Here is a 19,583-nt window from a genome sequence, read left to right on the forward strand (position 1 = left end):
ATGGGAAGGGAAAACAAAGGAGGAGGCTACAATGCTTGATAAGAAATGTACTCATTATCTTGCCCATGTAATTGTAACCCCTCTGTACAGTATTTTCACAGTAAAAAAAAAAGAAAATTAAAAAAAAATTAAAAAAATGATAGCAGAAGGGGAATTAATAAAGACATAGAAGAAAGAGAAAAGGGAAATATTTTTTTAATTATTGAATTGATTATACTGTTATGTTTAGGATATTCCAGCTCTGACTTTATCCCTACTCCAGAGCAGAGCATAGGGTGGTATGACAGAGAATCATCCAATACTTAAGAATTCTTACTATTAGAGGAATTATCCTATCAATACAATGGGAGGCTTGTGGACAGTGCCAGAGTTATAGAAATAGAAAAGCCATGTTTATCCTCAAGCTTTATCTCTTTCCTTAGAAATATATATATGTAAATCAGAAGGCCATGGAAGGAGAAAATGTGAGTTTCCCCAACACATTTGTCCTGTTGGGCTTCTCAGAGAATCCAGGGCTGCAGATCCCCCTCTTTGCAGTGGTCCTGATCTTCCACATTCTCACCATCATTGGCAACAGCTCCATCATCCTTCTCTCCATGGTAGAGCCCAGACTCCACACACCCATGTACTTCTTCCTGGGCAATCTCTCTCTGCTGGACCTATGCATCACCTGCACAATTGTGCCACAGCTTCTGGCCAACCTTTGGGGCCCAGAGAAGACAATTTCCTCCTGGGGATGCATCACACAACTCTACCTTTTCACCTGGACAGGTTATACTGAATGTGTCCTGTTAGCAGTAATGGCCTATGATCGCTATGTGGCAATCTGCCATCCTCTCAGATACAGTCTCATCATGCATCACTGGGCATGTGTGTGGCTGGTAGCTGTATCCTGGGCCAGTGGCCTGACCAATTCCCTGATACAGTCCACACTCACCCTCCAGCTTCCCCTCTGTGGGCATCACACCCTGGACCACTTCTTCTGTGAGATGCCTGCTCTGATTAAGCTGGCCTGCAGTGATACTACTGCTAACGACCTCTCCTTCATCTTCGGTACCATCCCTTTTGGAGTGATGGCACCCATACTGGTGCTCATCTCTTACACCCTCATCGCTAGGGCTGTGCTGAAGTTACCTTCAGTGGAGGGAAGGCACAAGGCGTTCAGCACCTGCAGCTCCCACTTGGTGGTTGTCACCATGTACTTTGGGCCAGGCACCTGCATGTACATCCAGCCTCCTTCCAGCAGCACTAATGCCAAGTTCCTGTCTTTATTCTACTGTGTCATCACTCCACTACTCAATCCACTCATCTACACCCTGAGAAACAAGGATGTGAAGGCAGCATGGAAGAGGATCCTACAACCCCAGCGTGGGAGAAACATTTGTGAAGCCAGATGATCTGCCTGTGTTCTGAAACTACCACAAGTGATGTAACAACCCTGTGCACACTTCAGTTCGTGCTGGCAGTTCTACTTCTCCAAATGAGTGTCCATTAGTATCTACGTTATCTAGAGAAATATTTCTTCTAGGATACTCTGTCTTCTGAGAGCTCCAACAAGGCCGTGTGTTTTTACCTGAACACTTCTCTAACATATTGCTCTCCACAGACACAACTGATTTATGGTAAGCCCCACCTCTTATACAGGCTTGAGGACAGAAATTTAACACTATTAAAATCTTAATAAATAATAATATTACTGATAAGTTTTTGTTTTAAGTGCTTTTTTAAAGGTTTTTTCTTTAACGTTCTAATTAACCATTCTGCAGGACTATAGCTGCCTTGAACTAACAACTAACAACCAGGCAGCCATATTTTCCCTTATACCAAAATGACCTAGTCTTCAGAAGGCTCTGCCACAGCAAGCAGCATGTACTGGACTTCAGTCCAGTAGAAGACCCGTGATTGCTGAAAACACAGTCCTTTATTTGTCTAATAGATTGTACCATGATTGGTGCAATCGTGAGAGGACCATTGTGATTGATGAAGTGTCCTTGGCCCTTCTCCCTTCTGGCCATACAAGCAGGCTAGTCAATTCACTTTGTGAGCAAGTTGGAAATACCCTCCTCGCTAAACTGCTGATGTTATAACATCATGTCCCAATAAAGACATTCTCTCAACTCACCTTCTGATGTGGTACAATGGGAACAAAAAGAAAGAAGAGTTGGAAAGGAAAACACTGCTCTGGGAGTGGGCGTCAGCAGAACTGATCAGAATATCAATGGCAGGCACTGGCTGGTATTAAAGAATACTGGTACTCAATAGAGCCAGTAAAACTGACAGTAAGTGTTAGAATCTGGAGAAAGAGTATTTGTGTGAATCTTGTGTCACTAGCCCAGTTGTCAAAGGCCCAGGACTGACTGCCACTGCCTACTGTCATCCTCTGGATGCCTGCATATACTGCAAGGACTCAGAAATAACACAGTTTCCATCTGGATAGGCAAAGGACCCCAAGTCAGCTGGTTTCTAACAGGAGAAGCGTGGTGCACATATCTATGGGATGCAGGAGAACTTCATTCCTTCTAATCCTGCCCAAAGCAGTCCCTTTACCAGGTACCATCCAATAGCCATTGTTGAAAAACACTGAAGCAATAAGGTTCTACTGCTGTGATTATTATCATTATTTTGTTCCAGATATTATATGTCAGCAAAATATTACAATATTTGCCTTTCTGAGTTTCATTTTTCTTTGTTTTAATATTGTTATCATCTTTAAGTACTTATTCAAAGGAGTTGCCAATTACAAAGCAGTTCATGAATACAGTGCATCTGTCAACATCATCCCTTTCAATATTCTACCCATCTCTCCCAGCACACCCCTTCCCTTGCTTATCTTAATCATAGGTTATGGATTGAAATTTTTATAATTTAACAAAGCAGTTTATGTGTACAATGCATCTTGATCGGTGTCATCACTTCAGCATCTTCACACTCCTTCAACACACCCCTTCTCTTTTATATCTCAGCTCTGTGGTATATGCATTTAATTTTGCCAGCATTATCCCCCCCTCCCCTCTTCATTCTTCTTCCCCTCTCCTCTTGGCCCCGTGCCCCCCTCTTACAATTAGCCATTTCCTGGTACTTATTTTGTTGGACACTGACTTAGACTTTTTAAGAATTACGATATTTGTTCTCTCCATAGAGTCTATTACACTTCAGTTCATTCATTTGTAACCACTTGATTGCTACCTACTGTATTGACTTTTAGACTTATGGATCATCCTAGCCACCACAAATGAGAGAAACCATGCAACCTATGTTGCTCTTGGTTTGGCTTATGAATTTGATTTATCTTGATCAGAATTCTTTCTATCCTCTTGGGAACACTGTGGCTCATGCCTTAGCAGGCATGAGATCTGAGTATAACAGTTCAAAGGCAGCCCAGGTAGGAAATTCTCTGAGACTCCATCTCCAGTTAACCAGCAAAAAAGCTAAACTGGAGGTAGGCTCTGTAGTAGAACACCAGCTATAATAAAACAGCCAAGCAAAAGTGCAAGCTCAGAGTTAAAAATCCCAAAATTTCAGTATCAGAACACACACACACACACACACACACACAAATGATTACTAGTTCCATTCATTTTTCCTGTAAACAACATAATTTCAGTTTTTATTAATTAATAATATTGAATAGTGTATGAATACCATATATTATCTGTCTGGTCTGCTTTCACAGTTGGGCTATGTGACTGGTGCTGCTATAAATGTGGATGTGCAGGTATCTCTATTGTATGCTCTCTTATGCTTCTTCTGGTATATGTTCACTACATCAGGATCATATGGTAGTTCCATTTCCTCATGTCTTTTTATAATTTTTAGTATTGTAAAGGTGATGTAGAGGGGTTACAGTTACATAATTTAGGTAATGAGTACATTTCTTTTTGAACAGTTTCCCCCCTTCCTTCACTCTCTCCCAAGTTTTCCCTCCTGGCCCCAATTTCCTTGTGTCTTTATGTGGCCATTTTTTGCTTCTTTAAAGAGGTATCACTTCAACATTTTTGCCTATTCATCAATTGATTTATTTGCTCTTTTTATTTAAACTATATATTCTGAATATTTCCAAATGAATAGTTTACAACAGAGTTTCTTCCATTCTATGGATTGTCTCTTTCTTCTGGTTATTATTTCCTATGATGTGCAGAAGCTTTTTAGTTGATTGCAATCCCATTTGTCAATTTTTGTTCTTATTTCTTGAGCAACTGGAGTCTTAATCATAAAGTTTTCTCTACATCTATATCTTCCAGTGCAATTTTTGTTTTTCCCTTAGTAAGTGCAAAGTTTCGGACATTACATTGAAAATGCTGATGCATTTTTTAGTTCATCTTTGAACAGGGTCAGACATAGAGCATCTAGTTTCAGTATTCAATTGCCAGCACTATTTGTTGAATGGGCTGTGTTTTCTTTGGTATATGTTTCTAGCTCCTTTGTCCAAATGAAGATGGCCATAGCTGCATGAGCTTATTTCTTAGACCTCTATTCTGTATATCAATGAATCTATTTCTGTCCTATGTTAATTGTGTTACTATGAGACTGTGCTATAATTTGAAGTTAGGTTTGCATATCTGTTTGTGTGTGTGTGTGTGTGTGTGTGTGTGTGTGTGTGTGTGTGTGTGTGTACATCAACTAGCATAAAAGAAGCCACTAAAAACTGTCTTTTAGGGTAGAACAGGGAGGAGGTTTATGAAAGAGTGACAGAGGGGTGAATTTATTCAAAGTACATTATATGCATGTATAGAAAATCACAATGAAATGCATTTGTACAATTAATGTATGCCAACAATTTTTATACATTTTTATTGTAAAAATATTGAAAACAGTGGTTACAGTTTCATGAATAAGGTAATGAGTACATTTCCTATTGAGCATTGTTACCTCCTCCTTTGTTTTTCTCCTACCATCCCTTTCCTCCCCACCTTCCCAACTCCTCCCTCCCTTCCCCCCCCCCAAGTTATAAAGTTCATTTTCAACATAGTATCTTGTACATCTCATGGGTCAATCTGTATCCCTTTTTAATCATTTTGTTTTTTCCATTCCCCTCCCCAAATTAGAAAAGTGTATACTAAAGCTACCAGCACAACTATGTTTATCACAGTATTATTTACTATAGCTAAGATACGTTAACAATTTAACAATACTTGATAGGAAATGTACTCATATTCTTGCTCATGTAACTGTATCCCCTCTGTTCAATAAAAACATATGTTATGTTTTTTTTTACAATAAAAAACATAAAAATAAAAAATACTTGGGAAAAAGAGGGTGAACAGGGAGTGAATATTGCATTAAATATGTGTTTGGAAACAGCATAATGAGACCCAGGGAAAAAACTGTAAAAAAAAGGGGCACCATAACATAAATGAATTTAATTTAATCAAAATATATTATGTATAAATTGTATCACAATGAAACTCCTTTGTACAATTCTTGCTAATAAAAATTTAAATATAGTAAAAATATTGGACAAAATATTTTCCCCCGATGGTTTTAAAAGCTAAATAAAAAAATGACAAAATTCTTACTGCCCCACACATGTAATCTAGCTTCTCAAGAGTCTGAGAGAGAAAGGTGGGGGAATGGAAAGAGAGATAGGAAAGAAAGAAGGAAGAAAGGAAGGAAGGAAGGAAAGAAGGAAGGAAGGAAGGAAGGAAGGAAGGAAGGAAGGAAGGAAAGGAGGGAGGGATCTGCAACAATAAGAGAGCTAAGATATGAACAAAATGGAAATATTAATAATAAAGCAAAAACATAAAAGCAAACAAAAAAGATACTTTGGAAATAAGATGTAATTAATGGTAATTACATCTAGTAGAGAAATCCAAAGGCAGAACATGATAAAATCAGCAAATTGGAATATGGGTGAAAGAAATCATCAAAATATATTGCAGAAAATGAAATGAGGAACTGTAAACATCAACAACCTAACCAACATAGCATTGGCAGTATCTTAGGAGAACAAAGAGAAATGTATAGAAAGAACATTGGCACAAACTATAACAAAAAAATTGAACTAATGACTGACAAGAAACAACAAATACAAGGTGAATGAACTCAAAAAGATATTCAAAGGCACATTATAATCACACTAGAAAAGAAACTGAGAAAATTTTGAAACCACTAGGAATGAAGTACTTTTTTTTTTACATTGAAGAAGTCTTACATTAACATTCTCATAAAATAATAACAAATGTTAGCTGAGTGTCAGTGGGTCATGCCTGTAATCTTACATACTTAGGGGCTAAGGGAATTGGGGTTCCAAGCCAGCCTGTGAATGAAAGTTCATGAGCCTCATATCTTTACTTAACCAACAAAAAACTGGAACTAGAATTCTGGCTTAAGTGCTAGCCTTAAGCAAATAGCTAAGGAAAAGTGTCCAGGACCTGAGTTTAAGCCCCAGAACCAGTACATTAAAAATAAAAATAATAGTAATAATAGTAGTAGTAGTAGTAGTAGTACTACTACTACTAATAATAATAATAATAATAATAATAATAATAATAATAATAATAAATGTTGATGAGATGCCAAAGCGTTGGAGCTGAAACTCCTGGGAACTCAAGGTCATGTACTCTCACTTGGCTTTTGTGCTCAGGCTTGTACTCTACCACTTGAGTGACACCTCCACTTTCAGCTTTTCAATGATTAATTGGAGGTGAGTCTCACAGACATTTCTGCCTGGGCTGGCTTTGATCTGCAATTCTGAGATCTCAGCCTCCTTACTAGCTTGAACTATTCATTACAAGCATGGACCACCAGCACCAGCAACAATTTCATTATTTCAGATTCATTCATACAGCTGGCACAAACCAATTTCTCCAGAGGGAAAAAAGACTCAAAAATAACAAGTTAGAAGAAGCAGAAGTCCCTCTAGGATTCTCCTTCCTACAAACTTAGTCTCTGCGTTAATCAGCTACTTGTAATTGTACATGTCTCAGAGGATCCAAAAAATAAAACTCAGGAGACCCCTCAGTGTCATCAAATTTTCCCTTCTGGATGGATTCTGGTTAGACCTGCTGCTCTGTCATTCACTTCCAGCCCTCTAAAAACAGATAACATATATCATTCTGACCTGGAATTTAACATCCCCATTGATGGGTTCTCACTCTCTACATCTCTTTCTTCTCCAACATCCAGATAAAAAAGAGTGGAGTTCCAGGAAGATGGCAGAAGAGAAGATGGAGGCTAAACAAGCTCTCACATAGAAAGCAGTTTTAGTGTTCCAGTGAACAGTCCCAGGCCAGAGAATCACACCAAGTGTGCCATCACAGTACAGAGAGTTTGGCCAGAGAGGGAAAATCCAGGCAAGGAGACAGATCTGAGCACTTGCCAGCAGCCCCAGCTGCAGCGGTGGTGGTGCAGCCGTAGCCGCCATATCTGCAACACAGAGAGTTCAGGACAAAGGCACCAGATGCAGCGGGCAAGCAGATTCTACTCAACACCAGCAAGAATTGACAAGGAGCAGATATCTTCATCCTACAGATCGCAGACCAGAGACGACCCAGGAACCAACACTCGGGTGTGAGTAGAACCCTAACATCCTCACTCCTTCTCAGGGAGCAGAGGAGGAAAGGTCACCCTTCTTCCTGCCCCTTCCCCGCCCCCACTACTGGAGATCTCTATTTTTAATACTGACAAAGGCCCGACTGAGCAGCTAGCTCCAACTCAGGCCTTGGAAGAAAACAAAAGAGTCATAGCAGGTCACAGGAACCTGACCTGACCTGCCAGGCTCAGCTCCACCCAGGGGAAAGTCACCCAGGCCAGGCAGAAAAGCTCCACCCCCAGAGGAGGGGTTTTCTTCTCTGGGTAAACAGAGCCAGAGGCTGCCCCTTCTTACAGCAGCCTAGACAATCAATTGAAATTCAGTAAACATAAACCCTGAGAATGGCTCCAGGCTGGGCTCTGTGAGTGTTTCAGAAGCTAGCCCCTCAGGGAAAAGCTACGGTTTGCTGAAAGGCCTCAACTCTACCCAGAACCTAGCCTCATCACAGCACCTCCAAACTAGAGGAAACAGCCATCTCCCTCTTTTGTGATATTCAAAGAAGATCTCCTTCCCACTGAACTCGTGTGGGAGGAGGATCACAAAATCCTGGGTAAAGCAGAGCATTTTTCTGCCTGCCCAAACAAACTGACTTAAGAAAGCAATCAAGCCACAGAAAAACAAACACCACAAGCAGACCAGAGACTCCATCAAGAGACTGGTTACGGACACAAAGGAGATACAGGATCTTCCCATCCACCCACCCACCCCTCCCAAAAAAAAATCAAAGAACTCTTTTTTTAGTACTTTTTTGTAATTTTTAATTTTTTTAAAGAAATTGTTTTCTATTAATCTTTTGTTTTCTTCCTTTTATAATTTTTATTTTAGGTGTATACGTTTGTGGATGCTTGTTTATCTCTATTGACTTTTTGGTCCTTTTCTTTCTTCTTTCTCATTATTTTCACTTTTTCTTCTATTTTGTTGTTTTTTGCATGACTTAATTATTGTTGTACTCATCCTCAGATATACCCATCATCGATTATTAGACCTTATCCCCAATTGTGTACACACTTAATCCAGAAATTTATTACGCAATTCAAAAACTCTTAGGCTTAAATTCCTTAATAGTGGTAGTATCTCTTTATACCTATATAATATTTTAGGTATTTTTATTTTTTAGTTTTTAATGTTTCCTTTCTATCCCTCCACTCCTCTCATCCTATCCCCATTCTTCTCTCAATATTACATCTTTAAACTTGCATAATTTTTAAGTGTTTCACTTTTTAACTTTAAATTTTTGTTCTTTTTTTTTTTTTTTTTTTGGTCCGGTCATGGGGCCTGAACTCTGGGCCTGGGCGCTGTCCCTCAGCTCTTCAGCTCAAGGCTAGCGCTCTACCATTTGAGCCACAGTGCCACTTCCAGCTTTTTTCTTTTTGCTTACGTGGTGCTGAGGAATTGGACCCAGGGCCTCATGCATGCAAGGCAAGCGCTCTATCACTGAGCCACCTTCCCGGCCCTGTTCTTTCATTTTTTGTGTCTCTTTCTTTTTTTCTCTTCTCTCTCTCTCTCCAACCATTCTATCCAATCCATTTCCCTCTTTGAGATTAGGACTTGGTTAATTCCACTCTCCTTTTGCCTTTCCACATCCCTCTCATACTATTTTTCCCCACATTTCTCCCTAAACCTAATAATTTCTGGTTTGCTAAATTCCTCTTTGCTGTTCATAGCCTATTAATACATAGTTGTTTGATGTTGAATAAATTGTATCTATTGAATTAGATTGTATCTGCAGACTTTTGGCTGTGCAACTACAGGACTTTTGGTTGATGCTTGCCTTAAAATAGTTTTCTAGCACAAAACTGATGTTACTTTCTTACCAAATGGGCAGAACAAGAAAAGTTGGGTGCCGGTGGCTTACACCTATAATCCTAGCTACTCAGGAGACTGAGATCTGAGGATCGCAGTTCAAAGTCACCCCGGGCAGGAAAGACCATGAGACTCCTATCTCCAATAAACCACTAGAAAACTGGAAGTGATACTGTGGCTCAAGTGGAAGAGTGCTCGCCTTGAGCTTAAGAGCTGAGGGACAGCATCCAGGCCCAGAGTTCAAGCCCCACGACTGACAAACACACACACATACACACACACACACAAGAAAAATGGCAAGTCTGAGTATCTCAACTACCACTCATGATAATCAGGTGACAGAACAGATAATGAATAATCTAGAGGAGAGTTCCCAAAAACCTCTAGAAACACTAATGGTAAACATGGTGAACGAAAAGATTGAAAATCTGCAAAGGACTCAGTGTGAGCATGATAGGGAGAAAGAGGAGGCAAACCAAAGATCAATACAGGAAGCTCATGAGTGTGAGGAATCTACTCAAAGATTGATACAGGAATTTCGTGAGCAGATTGAGAACACTCAAAGAGAAATAAAGGAATTGCGTGAGCAGGTTGAGATCTGTCAAAGAGATAGACAGGAATTGCATGAGCAGGTTGAGAACAGACAAAGACAAAGTCAGGAATGGTGTGAGCAGGCTGAGAACACTGAAAGAGAACTACAGGAATTATGTGAATGTTAGGAAGCTAATCAAAGAGTAATAAAGGAATTGCGAGAGTGGGATGAGAATAAACAAAGATAAATAGAGGCATTCATGGAATTCATAAATAGACAGCTGAAAGAAGTCAGGAAGACCAGAAAGGGAATGCTGAATGGAGCCCAACAGAAGGAATGGGAGTCCAAGGAAACCATAACCAATCAACTAAGTGACTTGAGAATAAACACTGAATTAAGGAAGTAAAGAAGTTCATCCAAGATCTAAAACAAAGCTCCAACAAAGAATTTGAAGCCATCAAAGCCGACCAGTTAGAAGGAAAACAAAAAACAAAGTAGAAAGTCTTGACAGTAGGTTAGACCAGGCAGAAGATCGAATCTCAGGAATTGAAGGCATATAGAGGAGCACCTACAGACAGAAGTTAATGGGCTAGGAAATTTGTTTAACAGGATCCTACCAGAGATCTTCCCAAACATGCAAAAAGATAGGCCTATTCAGATACAAGAAGCTTTTAGAACCCCAAATAGACCAGACCAGAACAGGACATCCCACCGTCACATTATAATCCTCACAGGATGAATTCAGACCAAGGAAAAGATACTTAAAGCTGTAAAGTAGAAAAGATCAATCACCTATAAAGGGAAAACAATTAGAATCACCTCAGATTTCTCAGCAGAGATAATTAAAGAAAGAAGAGCCTGAAATGATGTATGCCATGCCCTAAAGACAAACAGCTATCAACCAAGAATACTGTACCCAGCTAAACTCTCCTTCATAACCAAAGGTCAAATAAAAACCTTCCATAGCAAAGAAAAACTGAAACAATATATCTCCACCAAACCATTCCTACAAAAGATACTTAAGGATGTCCACCACATAGAGAACCAACATGACCACAATAAAGGCCAAGAAACCACACCCAATCTGAGAATCCAAGAACCATAGGAAGAACCTAATTGCTGCAGTCCCCAAGGAGGTGGATAAAATGGCAGGAACTCAAATACTTCTCAGTCATATCTCTCAACATTAATGGACTTAACTCTCCAATTAAGCGACATAGAATGTCTAGTTGGATTAAAAAGCAAGATCCTTCTATCTGCTGCCTTCAGGAGTCACACCTTGCCCATAAAAACAAATATATTTTGAAAGTGAAAGGCTGAAACAAAATCTACCAAGCAAACGGCCCCCATAAACAGGCAGGAGTTGCAATCCTAATAGCAGATAAAATAGACTTCAAATTAAAATTAGTGAGAACAGATAAAGAAGGTCACTACATACTAATTAAGGGATCTCTCCTTCAGGAGGATATTAGAATTCTAAATATCTATTCACCAAACAACGGAGCACCCAAATTTATCCAAGAAACACTACTTTCCCTCAAATCTCACATAGATCCAAAGACATTAATTGTTGGGAACTTTAACACACCACTCTCCCCACTAGAAAGATCAACTCAACAAAAACTCAACAAAGAAACCACAGATCTTGGGCTAGGATGTAGCTCAGTGGCAAAGCTCTTGCCTAGCAAGTGCAACGTCCTGGGTTCGATCCCCAGTACCAAAAAAGAAAAGACCCCCCAAAAAATAGTTTAAAAAAACCCAAACAGAAACCGCAGATCTAAACAAGTGCATAGATCAACTATATTTAACAGACATCTACCAAATATCTTACCCAGCAACATCAGAATACACGTTCTTATCAGCAGCACATGGAATATTTTCCAAAATAGACCACATTTAGGTCACAAAGCAAACTTGTCCAAATTCAGAAACATTGAAGTTATACCTTGCATTCTCTCAGACCACAAGGGAATAAAATTAGAACTCAACACCAAAAGCCACCAAAGAAAGTCCTGTAACACATGGAGGCTGAACAACACACTGTTGAATCACCAGTGGGTCATGAAAGAGATTAGAAATGAAATTTAAATGTTCATGATATTCAACAAAAATGAGCACACAAATTACCAGCTCCTCTGAGTACTGCAGGGGCAATTTATAGCTCTGAGTACCTACATCAACAAATTGGAGAGATCTGAAGTGAACATTTTAATGAGACATCTGAACCTCCTTGAAAAAGAGGAGCAGGATAAACCCCAATCCAGTAGATGCAAAGAAATAATTAAAATTAAATCAGAATTAAATGACTTAGAATCCAATAAGCCATAGAAAGAATCAACAAAACAAACAGTTGGTTCTTCGCAAAAATTAACAAAATTGACAGACCCTTAGCAAATCTTATCAGAAAAAGAAGAGAAAACTCAAATAAATAAACATCACCACAGAAACAACCAAGATTCAGAACATTATAAGGGAATACTTCTCAAACCTTTGCTAATAAGTTTGAGAACTTGGCAGAAATGGACCTTTTCCTAGTAAATATCCACATGCCAAAACTAAACCAAGATGAGTTAAACCATCTTAACAGGCCCATATCAAGCATTGAAATAGAAACAGCAATAAGAGACCTCCCATCTAAGTAAAGCTCAGGACAAGATGGTTTCACAGCGGAATTCTACAAGGCCTTCAAAGCAGAGCTCACACCAATTCTCCTCCAACTCTTCAATGAAATTGAAAGAGAAAGTTTACTACCAAACTCATTCTATGAAGCCATCATAACCCTCATCCCAAGACCAGGCAGGGACTCATCAAAGAAAAAGAACTATAGACTCACAAAAATATAGCCTCTCACAGCAGCTAGATAAAATTCTGATTTCTTTCAGCATAATTCTACTTTCTTTTTCATATTTCCTTTGTATCTACTACATAGGTTTACTACTAATTTAACCTCAACTGATTAATTGCAAATAGTATATAAATTGTGATAGCCTTTACTATGGAAATGAGGAAATGGAGATTTGGTTGGATGCTAACTAAATTGCACAATCTCCATGGCTGTTGAAATGTAAAAAAATTTTCCCATGCAAGACATCTTTCTCCATAGGCTCACTTTACTACAGCGTAGTTCTGTTCATTACTCACAAAGACCATCCTCATTGCCTCTTGGTCCACACATGCTGCTAGTACATTTGGTCTTCTCCAAAGCCTGAGAAGTGAACAGAATTTCTTATATATATATATATATATATATATATATATATATATATATATATATATATATATATATATATTTTTTTTTTTTTTTTTTTTTTTTTTTTTTTTTTGTCGGTCGTGGGGCTTGAACTCTGGGCCTGGGCGTTGTCCCTCAGCTCTTCAGCTCAAGGCGAGTGCTCTACCACTTGAGCTACAGCGCCACTTCCAGAATTTCTTATATTTTAGACCAAATGTCTGAGATTCAAAGCACTAAAGTCCAATATCCTATATTACGACATATACTACCTGTTGGCAAAGCATGAATTCATAAATGTTCTAAATATAAACACTATGCTTGCTGCTCTACAGCACACATCCCAACAGGTAGATGGTATGGAAACACATCAATATCCATATTTCATCCTCTGAAACATGCTATTTTGTGATTGCTTGTATTAGTCTACCTTTGATATTCCCAATCACAATTTCTCAAAATGTCTCAAACTCTTTAAGCCTTGATTCTAAATTTCTTCAGTCTTTATCCCCAAATTTAGTGATTATTTGGTCTCAGGATTCTGTTCCTTCTGTATCTCTGTATGTTTTTCCCCCATATCTGAGGTTACTGTTTCTGATCTTCAAGGATTTACAGGACTATTAACATTTACAAGTAGACTAAAAATACTGTGCGATAATATCTATGAGCCTAAAGAATTAAATATATGTGATAATACAAGGTACTTATTCCTCCTTGTTCTAGTGTTCTCTTTATGAATATCATTATCATCAAAAATAATTCTACAATTTCTACTAATTCTACTGTGTCAACTTTCACTTAAACATAAATGTTTATAATATTTTCCAAAATCTAAATCATATTTTAACCATCATGAAATTATGTCCCAAATTAATATTTGTTTGTTATAAATAGTTGATTCCTAACCAGGCACTCATGGCTCATGTTGGTAATCCTAGCTACTCGGGAGGCTGAGATCTGAGGATTCCACTTTGAAGCTAGCCCAGGCAAGAAAGCCCATGACTTATTTCCAATTGACCACACAAAAAAGCAGGAAATGGAGGTGTGGACTAAGTGGTAGACTGCTTGCCATGAGCAAAAACTTCAGGGACAGCACTCAGGTCCTGACTTCAAGCCTCAGGATCAGAAAAAGGTATTGATGTATATCCTTCACATTTGTTAGATAATATGTTCTCAAAATGTAGAACACACTGAGCACTGGAGGCTCACACCTGTAATCCTAGCTACTCAGGAGTCTGGAATCTGAGGATCACACTTCAAAACCAGCCAGAGTAGGAAAGTCCATAAGACTCACCTCCAATTAACATGGAAGTTGATCTGTGCTCAAAAGGTAGAGTGCTAGCATTGAGGGAACAAAAACTCAAAGACAGTACTTAGGCCCTGAGTTCAAGCCTGGTACATGTGTGTACACATGTGCACATGTGCACACACACACATACACAAAAAAATGTAGATCACAAGAGATAAGTGGTATCTGTTCCAACATTATAATGCATGGTTTTGTTAAAGAAATTAATAAAATACTAATGAAATGCTATTAATGAAATTTAAAATATAGAAGACTACAGGATAGATATATAATGAAGATTACAAGTAAATAAGGTGGAACTGTCACAAGATAGTCCACAAATGATAGAGTGTAAGAAACAGAAATAACATTTTCTAGAGTTCTGGAGAATGAAGTCTTACACTGATGTTTTATTAGGGTTTGCTTTCCAGTAGAGACTTTTTCCTAGTTGAAAAGGCCACATTTAAAAAGAAAAAAAAAAGAAAAGGCCACATTTTCACATTTCACATTTCTCACACACAGATGAGAAAGGAGACCTTCCCTTTCTCTAAGGTGCCTGTCCTATGACATTGGGACCTTGTGTGACCTCCATTGTCATCAATCACCTATTAAAACCCCATTTTCATAAGCAGTCATTTGGTGCCTCAATTTATGAGTTTTCGAAGACAACATTAGTTGCACAATAGATGATAATGAAGTCTTTAGATGAACTCAGTCTATCCTTTTGTGAGTATTTTCCTTTTAGAAACCAAAGTGATTGCTACAGAGAATAACATGCCATTAGGACAGTCGTGCTATTGCCAAGTAGCAATACTAATGTTTGGTTTGCTTGGTGTCTTTCGGCATCATCCTTTCTTCATGCAGATTTTGTTATTAAACTTGGAAGGGAAAAGTCTCATTTTCAGGAATTTATGTCAGCTATGTTCCACAGAAATGTTTAGTACTTCCACAGCAGTATAAGAAGCAAAGAATTTCTCAAAAGCAAGATGTATACATAATTATCATCCAGTTCTTTCTTGAAAAGCAAATATGAACAGTTTAAATACTTATGTTCAAGAGGTAGAGCTGTACTGGGGTTCAAGAGATAGAGTGCTCATCTAGCAAAAAATAGAACATGACTATCATTTCAAAAAAAATTAAGTAAAAATATGAAGTTGATTAGATCCATAGACCTAACATTGTTATCTAATAATTCACAAAGAGAGGAATAAAGAGCAAACATCTGGATACAAAGAAAACTTAGGATGAATTCTTCTAAGGCCTGATGAAGAATCTGATAGGAGAAACATGCAAACACAGCTAAGTTTGAGTGTCCAATAATACTGAAGTCACCAGCTTGTTAGGTAGTTCCTCTTGATTCTTAGGCATAAAGTTCAGTACAACAAAAGTTTGCATGGGGACAAGGTGTAAGCATCTGGTTTGACACCAGAAAGGCATCTGCTGGACCCTCTTCAGTTTTTATGAAGAAAAGAGCAAGTAAAATAGAATAGAAAGCCATCAATTTCGACCATATGATAGCCATAACTTGGAGGTTTATTCCAAGTTTTTATCAGGGAATATGGGGCAAAGTAGAGATTGATAAGTCAACATAAATTAAGTGGTGGAAAAAGGCATATGGAATAAACTAATTTTGTGATATTGGAAGGATAACACAGGAACTAGCCTATAAGAGGAAGGACATAAAATGGAAATGAAATTATGAATCTTCAAATCCACAGCCTACACAAGTGTGGTAATACATCATTGGAAAGAAAGTGAAGAAACATAAAGAAAAAGGGAGGAAAAGGGAAATAAATTAAGGAAGGAAAACTTAAGGTTTAAAACCAAACAAAGAAAGAAAGAATTAAGATAGAAAGGCAAAAACTGGTACAAGAACTTCATGACCAGAAGAGTATTCTGGGAGCTGGCAAAGTAGGAAGCTCTAGGACTTCACCTCCCATCTTGACCACAGCTGCATTGTCAATCTGTCTCAAAAAAATTCCTGGAATTCTGTAGTCTGGTCAAAGGCTGTGACTTCAGCAGGGAAGTCTAGGCCAAGATCTTTGGATAATTTTCATCAAGCTCAACTTCTAGCATGGTAGTAGCAGCCCAACCAACCTTCACTTAAAGCAGGCAGTGTGTTCCCAGAATAACATGTGCTCAGCTTGCAGGAGCCAGGATGATACAAAGACTCTGTTTTCCAGTTATCAGATATTTGTTGACTGACTGTTTCCTGCTTTTGATCACAGTGGTACAAACACTAGATCTTTTCACCCTTTCTAAGCCTGAAAGTACCTGTTCTTCCTGTAGACATGTACAATGAATTCTTTTTCATTGTCTTTATTGTTTATTCTTTTGTTATTGCCTAAAATGTTTGCATATTATAGGTATTATGTAATGTTTTGATATGGATATATGCAGTATATAAACTTAATACAATGTCAATCAGTTTTCCAAAGTGGGAATTGCAAGCTAAACATATGACTCCACACAGATAATCCTGGCACTCAAAAGTCAGAGGCAGGGAGATTTCAAGTTCCAGGAAAGCAAGGTGCTTACTCAAAACATTAAAAATTAAAACTAGAGCCAGGCACTGATGGCTTATGCCTGTAATCCTAGCTACTGAAAAGGCTGAGTTCTGAAGATCACAGTTCAGAGCCAACCCAGGCAGGAAAGTCCATGAGACTCTTATCTCCAATTTACCACTGGCAAACCAGAAATGGTGCTATGGTTGAGCGTTCATCTTGAGCTGAAGAGCTCAGGGACAGCACCCAAGCCCAGAGTTCAAACCCCGCAACTAAATAATAATAATAATAATAATAATAATAATAATAATAATAATAATAATAATAATAATAATTCCACTTGTGACAGATGTATATACAAAGTGAAAATTACTTCCAAATGACATAAAAGCATGGAATGGATGGGAAGACAGAAAAAATGGCAGAGGAGATTTAAAAGGAAATATCAGAGGAGAGAGAACAAAGAAAAGGAGAAGCTTCTATATAAACATATTCCTAGTTGAATTGACCAAGCCTCTGTAGGTTTCCCATTGGGTTTAGGATATTCCAGCTCTAACCTAACCTGAAAGTCAATGATATGTGAGTCCTATATGGCATCATGAAGAAATTACAGTACTAATCAAAACAATCATGGGCATAATTTTACTAAACCATGGACTATGGGATGTTGCCATGGAGTTTTAGAAATGAAAAAGCCATGTTTATCCTCACAGGCTCTCTTTTCTTGAAGGCCATGGCAGGAGAAAATGTGTTTCCCCAATACAGTTGTCCTGCTGGGCTTCTCAGAATATCCATGGCTGCAGATCCCCCTCATTGCAGTGTTCCTGGTTTACCATATCCTCACACTTCTTGGAAACAGCTCCATCATTCTTCTCTCCATGATGTAGCCCAGACTCCAGACACCCATGTACTTCTTCCTGAGCAATCTCTCTCTGCTGGACCTATGTATCACCTGCAACATTGTCCACAGCTTCTTGCCAGCCTCTGGGGCCCAGAGAAGAAAATTTCCTCCTGGTGATGCATCAGACAGGCCTACCTCTTCCTTTGGACAGGTTGTACTAAATATGTCCTGTTAGCAGTAATGGCCTATGATCACTGCATGGTAATCTGCCATCCTCTCAGATACAGTCTCATCATGCATGTGTGTGGCCAGCATCTGTATCTTAGTCCAGTGGCCTGGCCAATTCCCTGATACAGGACACACTCACTCTCCAGCTTCCCCTCTGTGGCATCACACCCTGGACCACTTCTTCTGTGAGGTGCCTGCTCTGATTAAGCTGGCCTGTAGTGATACTACTGCTAACAACCTCTCCTTCATCTTTGGTGCTATCCCTTTTGGAATGATCACTTCCCTGATGGTGCTCATCTCCTACATGCTCATTGCCATGACTGTGCTGAAGTTACCTTCAGTGGAGGGAAGGCACAAGGCATTCAGCACCTGCAGCTCCCACTTGGTGGTTGTAGTTTGGGCCAGGCATCTGCATGTACATCCAGCCTCCTTCCAACAGCACTAATGCCACATTCCTGTCTTTAATCTACTGTCATTATTCCACTACTCAATCTACTATCTATACCCTGAGAAACAAGGATGTGAAGGCAGCAAGGAAGAGGATCCTACAACTCCGTGGTGGGAAGAAGGCTTTCAAAGCCAGATGATCTGTCTGTGTCCTGCAACATCCACATGTTCAAGTAACAACCCTCTGCACACTACAGATCATGCTGACAGGTCTACTTTCCCAAATAAGAGTCCATAAACATCCAGATTTACCACCGTGATGACTAAAGAAATTCTTTCTTCTGGAATATTCTATAGTATGAGACCTATACTACATTTTTCTTTTTAGAGACCCCCATTTCTTAAAAGAATTTGAAATACTGTCAATGTTCTGTTCCCATGCATGCATATAAAATACTTCAAACCCCTTTACCCTTACTCATCTTGTTCACTAGACATCCCTGCTATTGGTATCCACCTCTAAGCAAGGCATGTTTTTAATTTTCTGAATTTTTTCTCCCATATATATTAATGCCACAATGTTTTTATGTGATAATTCACACATGCCTGTATTATGTTCTCAGATGAACCTCATTTAATTCTCTCTGATTCTCAGCATCCCTTACCCTCCTATTGTCAATAGCTTTCAGTGAGTTTCTTTGTGCCACCATCATATATGTGGGCACAATACATTTCAATATTATTTCTTTTTTGTTCTTTTCTTTTCCTGTGTCCCTCTCACCTCATCAATTCTCAAACAATCCCACAGTTAACTTCATGTCCCCATCTCCGTCCTTCCCTCGCCCCTCTCTTTCTCTCTCCCTCTCTGTCTCTAGAAAGAGGTATTTGATCTTACAAAAGAGAGGAATAACAAATATATATGCATATATAAAATATACTTACATATATGTATATATACATATGCAAGACATACATACATATGCCCATATAGAGAATATATATGCATATATATCCTATATATAATCATTTGTGCAACAAGGTTTCATTTTAACATGTCCATATGCATGCAATGCATCTTGTGCTTAGTCACTCCCACCACCAGCCTTTCTTCTCCCCATTTGGACTTCCCAAATGTTTTTATCAAGTTTTATTATTCTATTTTGACATATATATATATATATATATATATATGATCTTCAAGATCATTTGATCTTTTTTTTTGGGGGGGGGGGTCCAGTCGTGG

General features: G+C 38.6%; 1 protein-coding gene and 1 pseudogene across 1 annotated transcript; both read left to right on the forward strand.

Annotated features, from left to right (window-relative positions):
* The first annotated feature begins 449 nt into the window (after positions 1–449).
* LOC138835560 (olfactory receptor 2C1-like) lies at positions 450–1,397 on the forward strand. Its single transcript, XM_070034045.1, has one exon. The coding sequence runs from the start codon at positions 450–452 to the stop codon at positions 1,395–1,397; it is 948 nt and encodes a 315-aa protein (XP_069890146.1).
* Positions 1,398–9,627: 8,230 nt separating this feature from the next.
* On the forward strand, positions 9,628–18,540 carry LOC138835561 (olfactory receptor 2G3-like; annotated as a pseudogene).
* Positions 18,541–19,583: the final 1,043 nt, after the last annotated feature.

The sequence above is a fragment of the Dipodomys merriami genome, unplaced genomic scaffold (assembly GCF_024711535.1).
Source record: "Dipodomys merriami isolate MVZ:Mamm:240054 unplaced genomic scaffold, mDipMer1.0.p SCAF_24, whole genome shotgun sequence".
In the NCBI taxonomy this organism is placed as follows: domain Eukaryota; kingdom Metazoa; phylum Chordata; class Mammalia; order Rodentia; family Heteromyidae; genus Dipodomys; species Dipodomys merriami.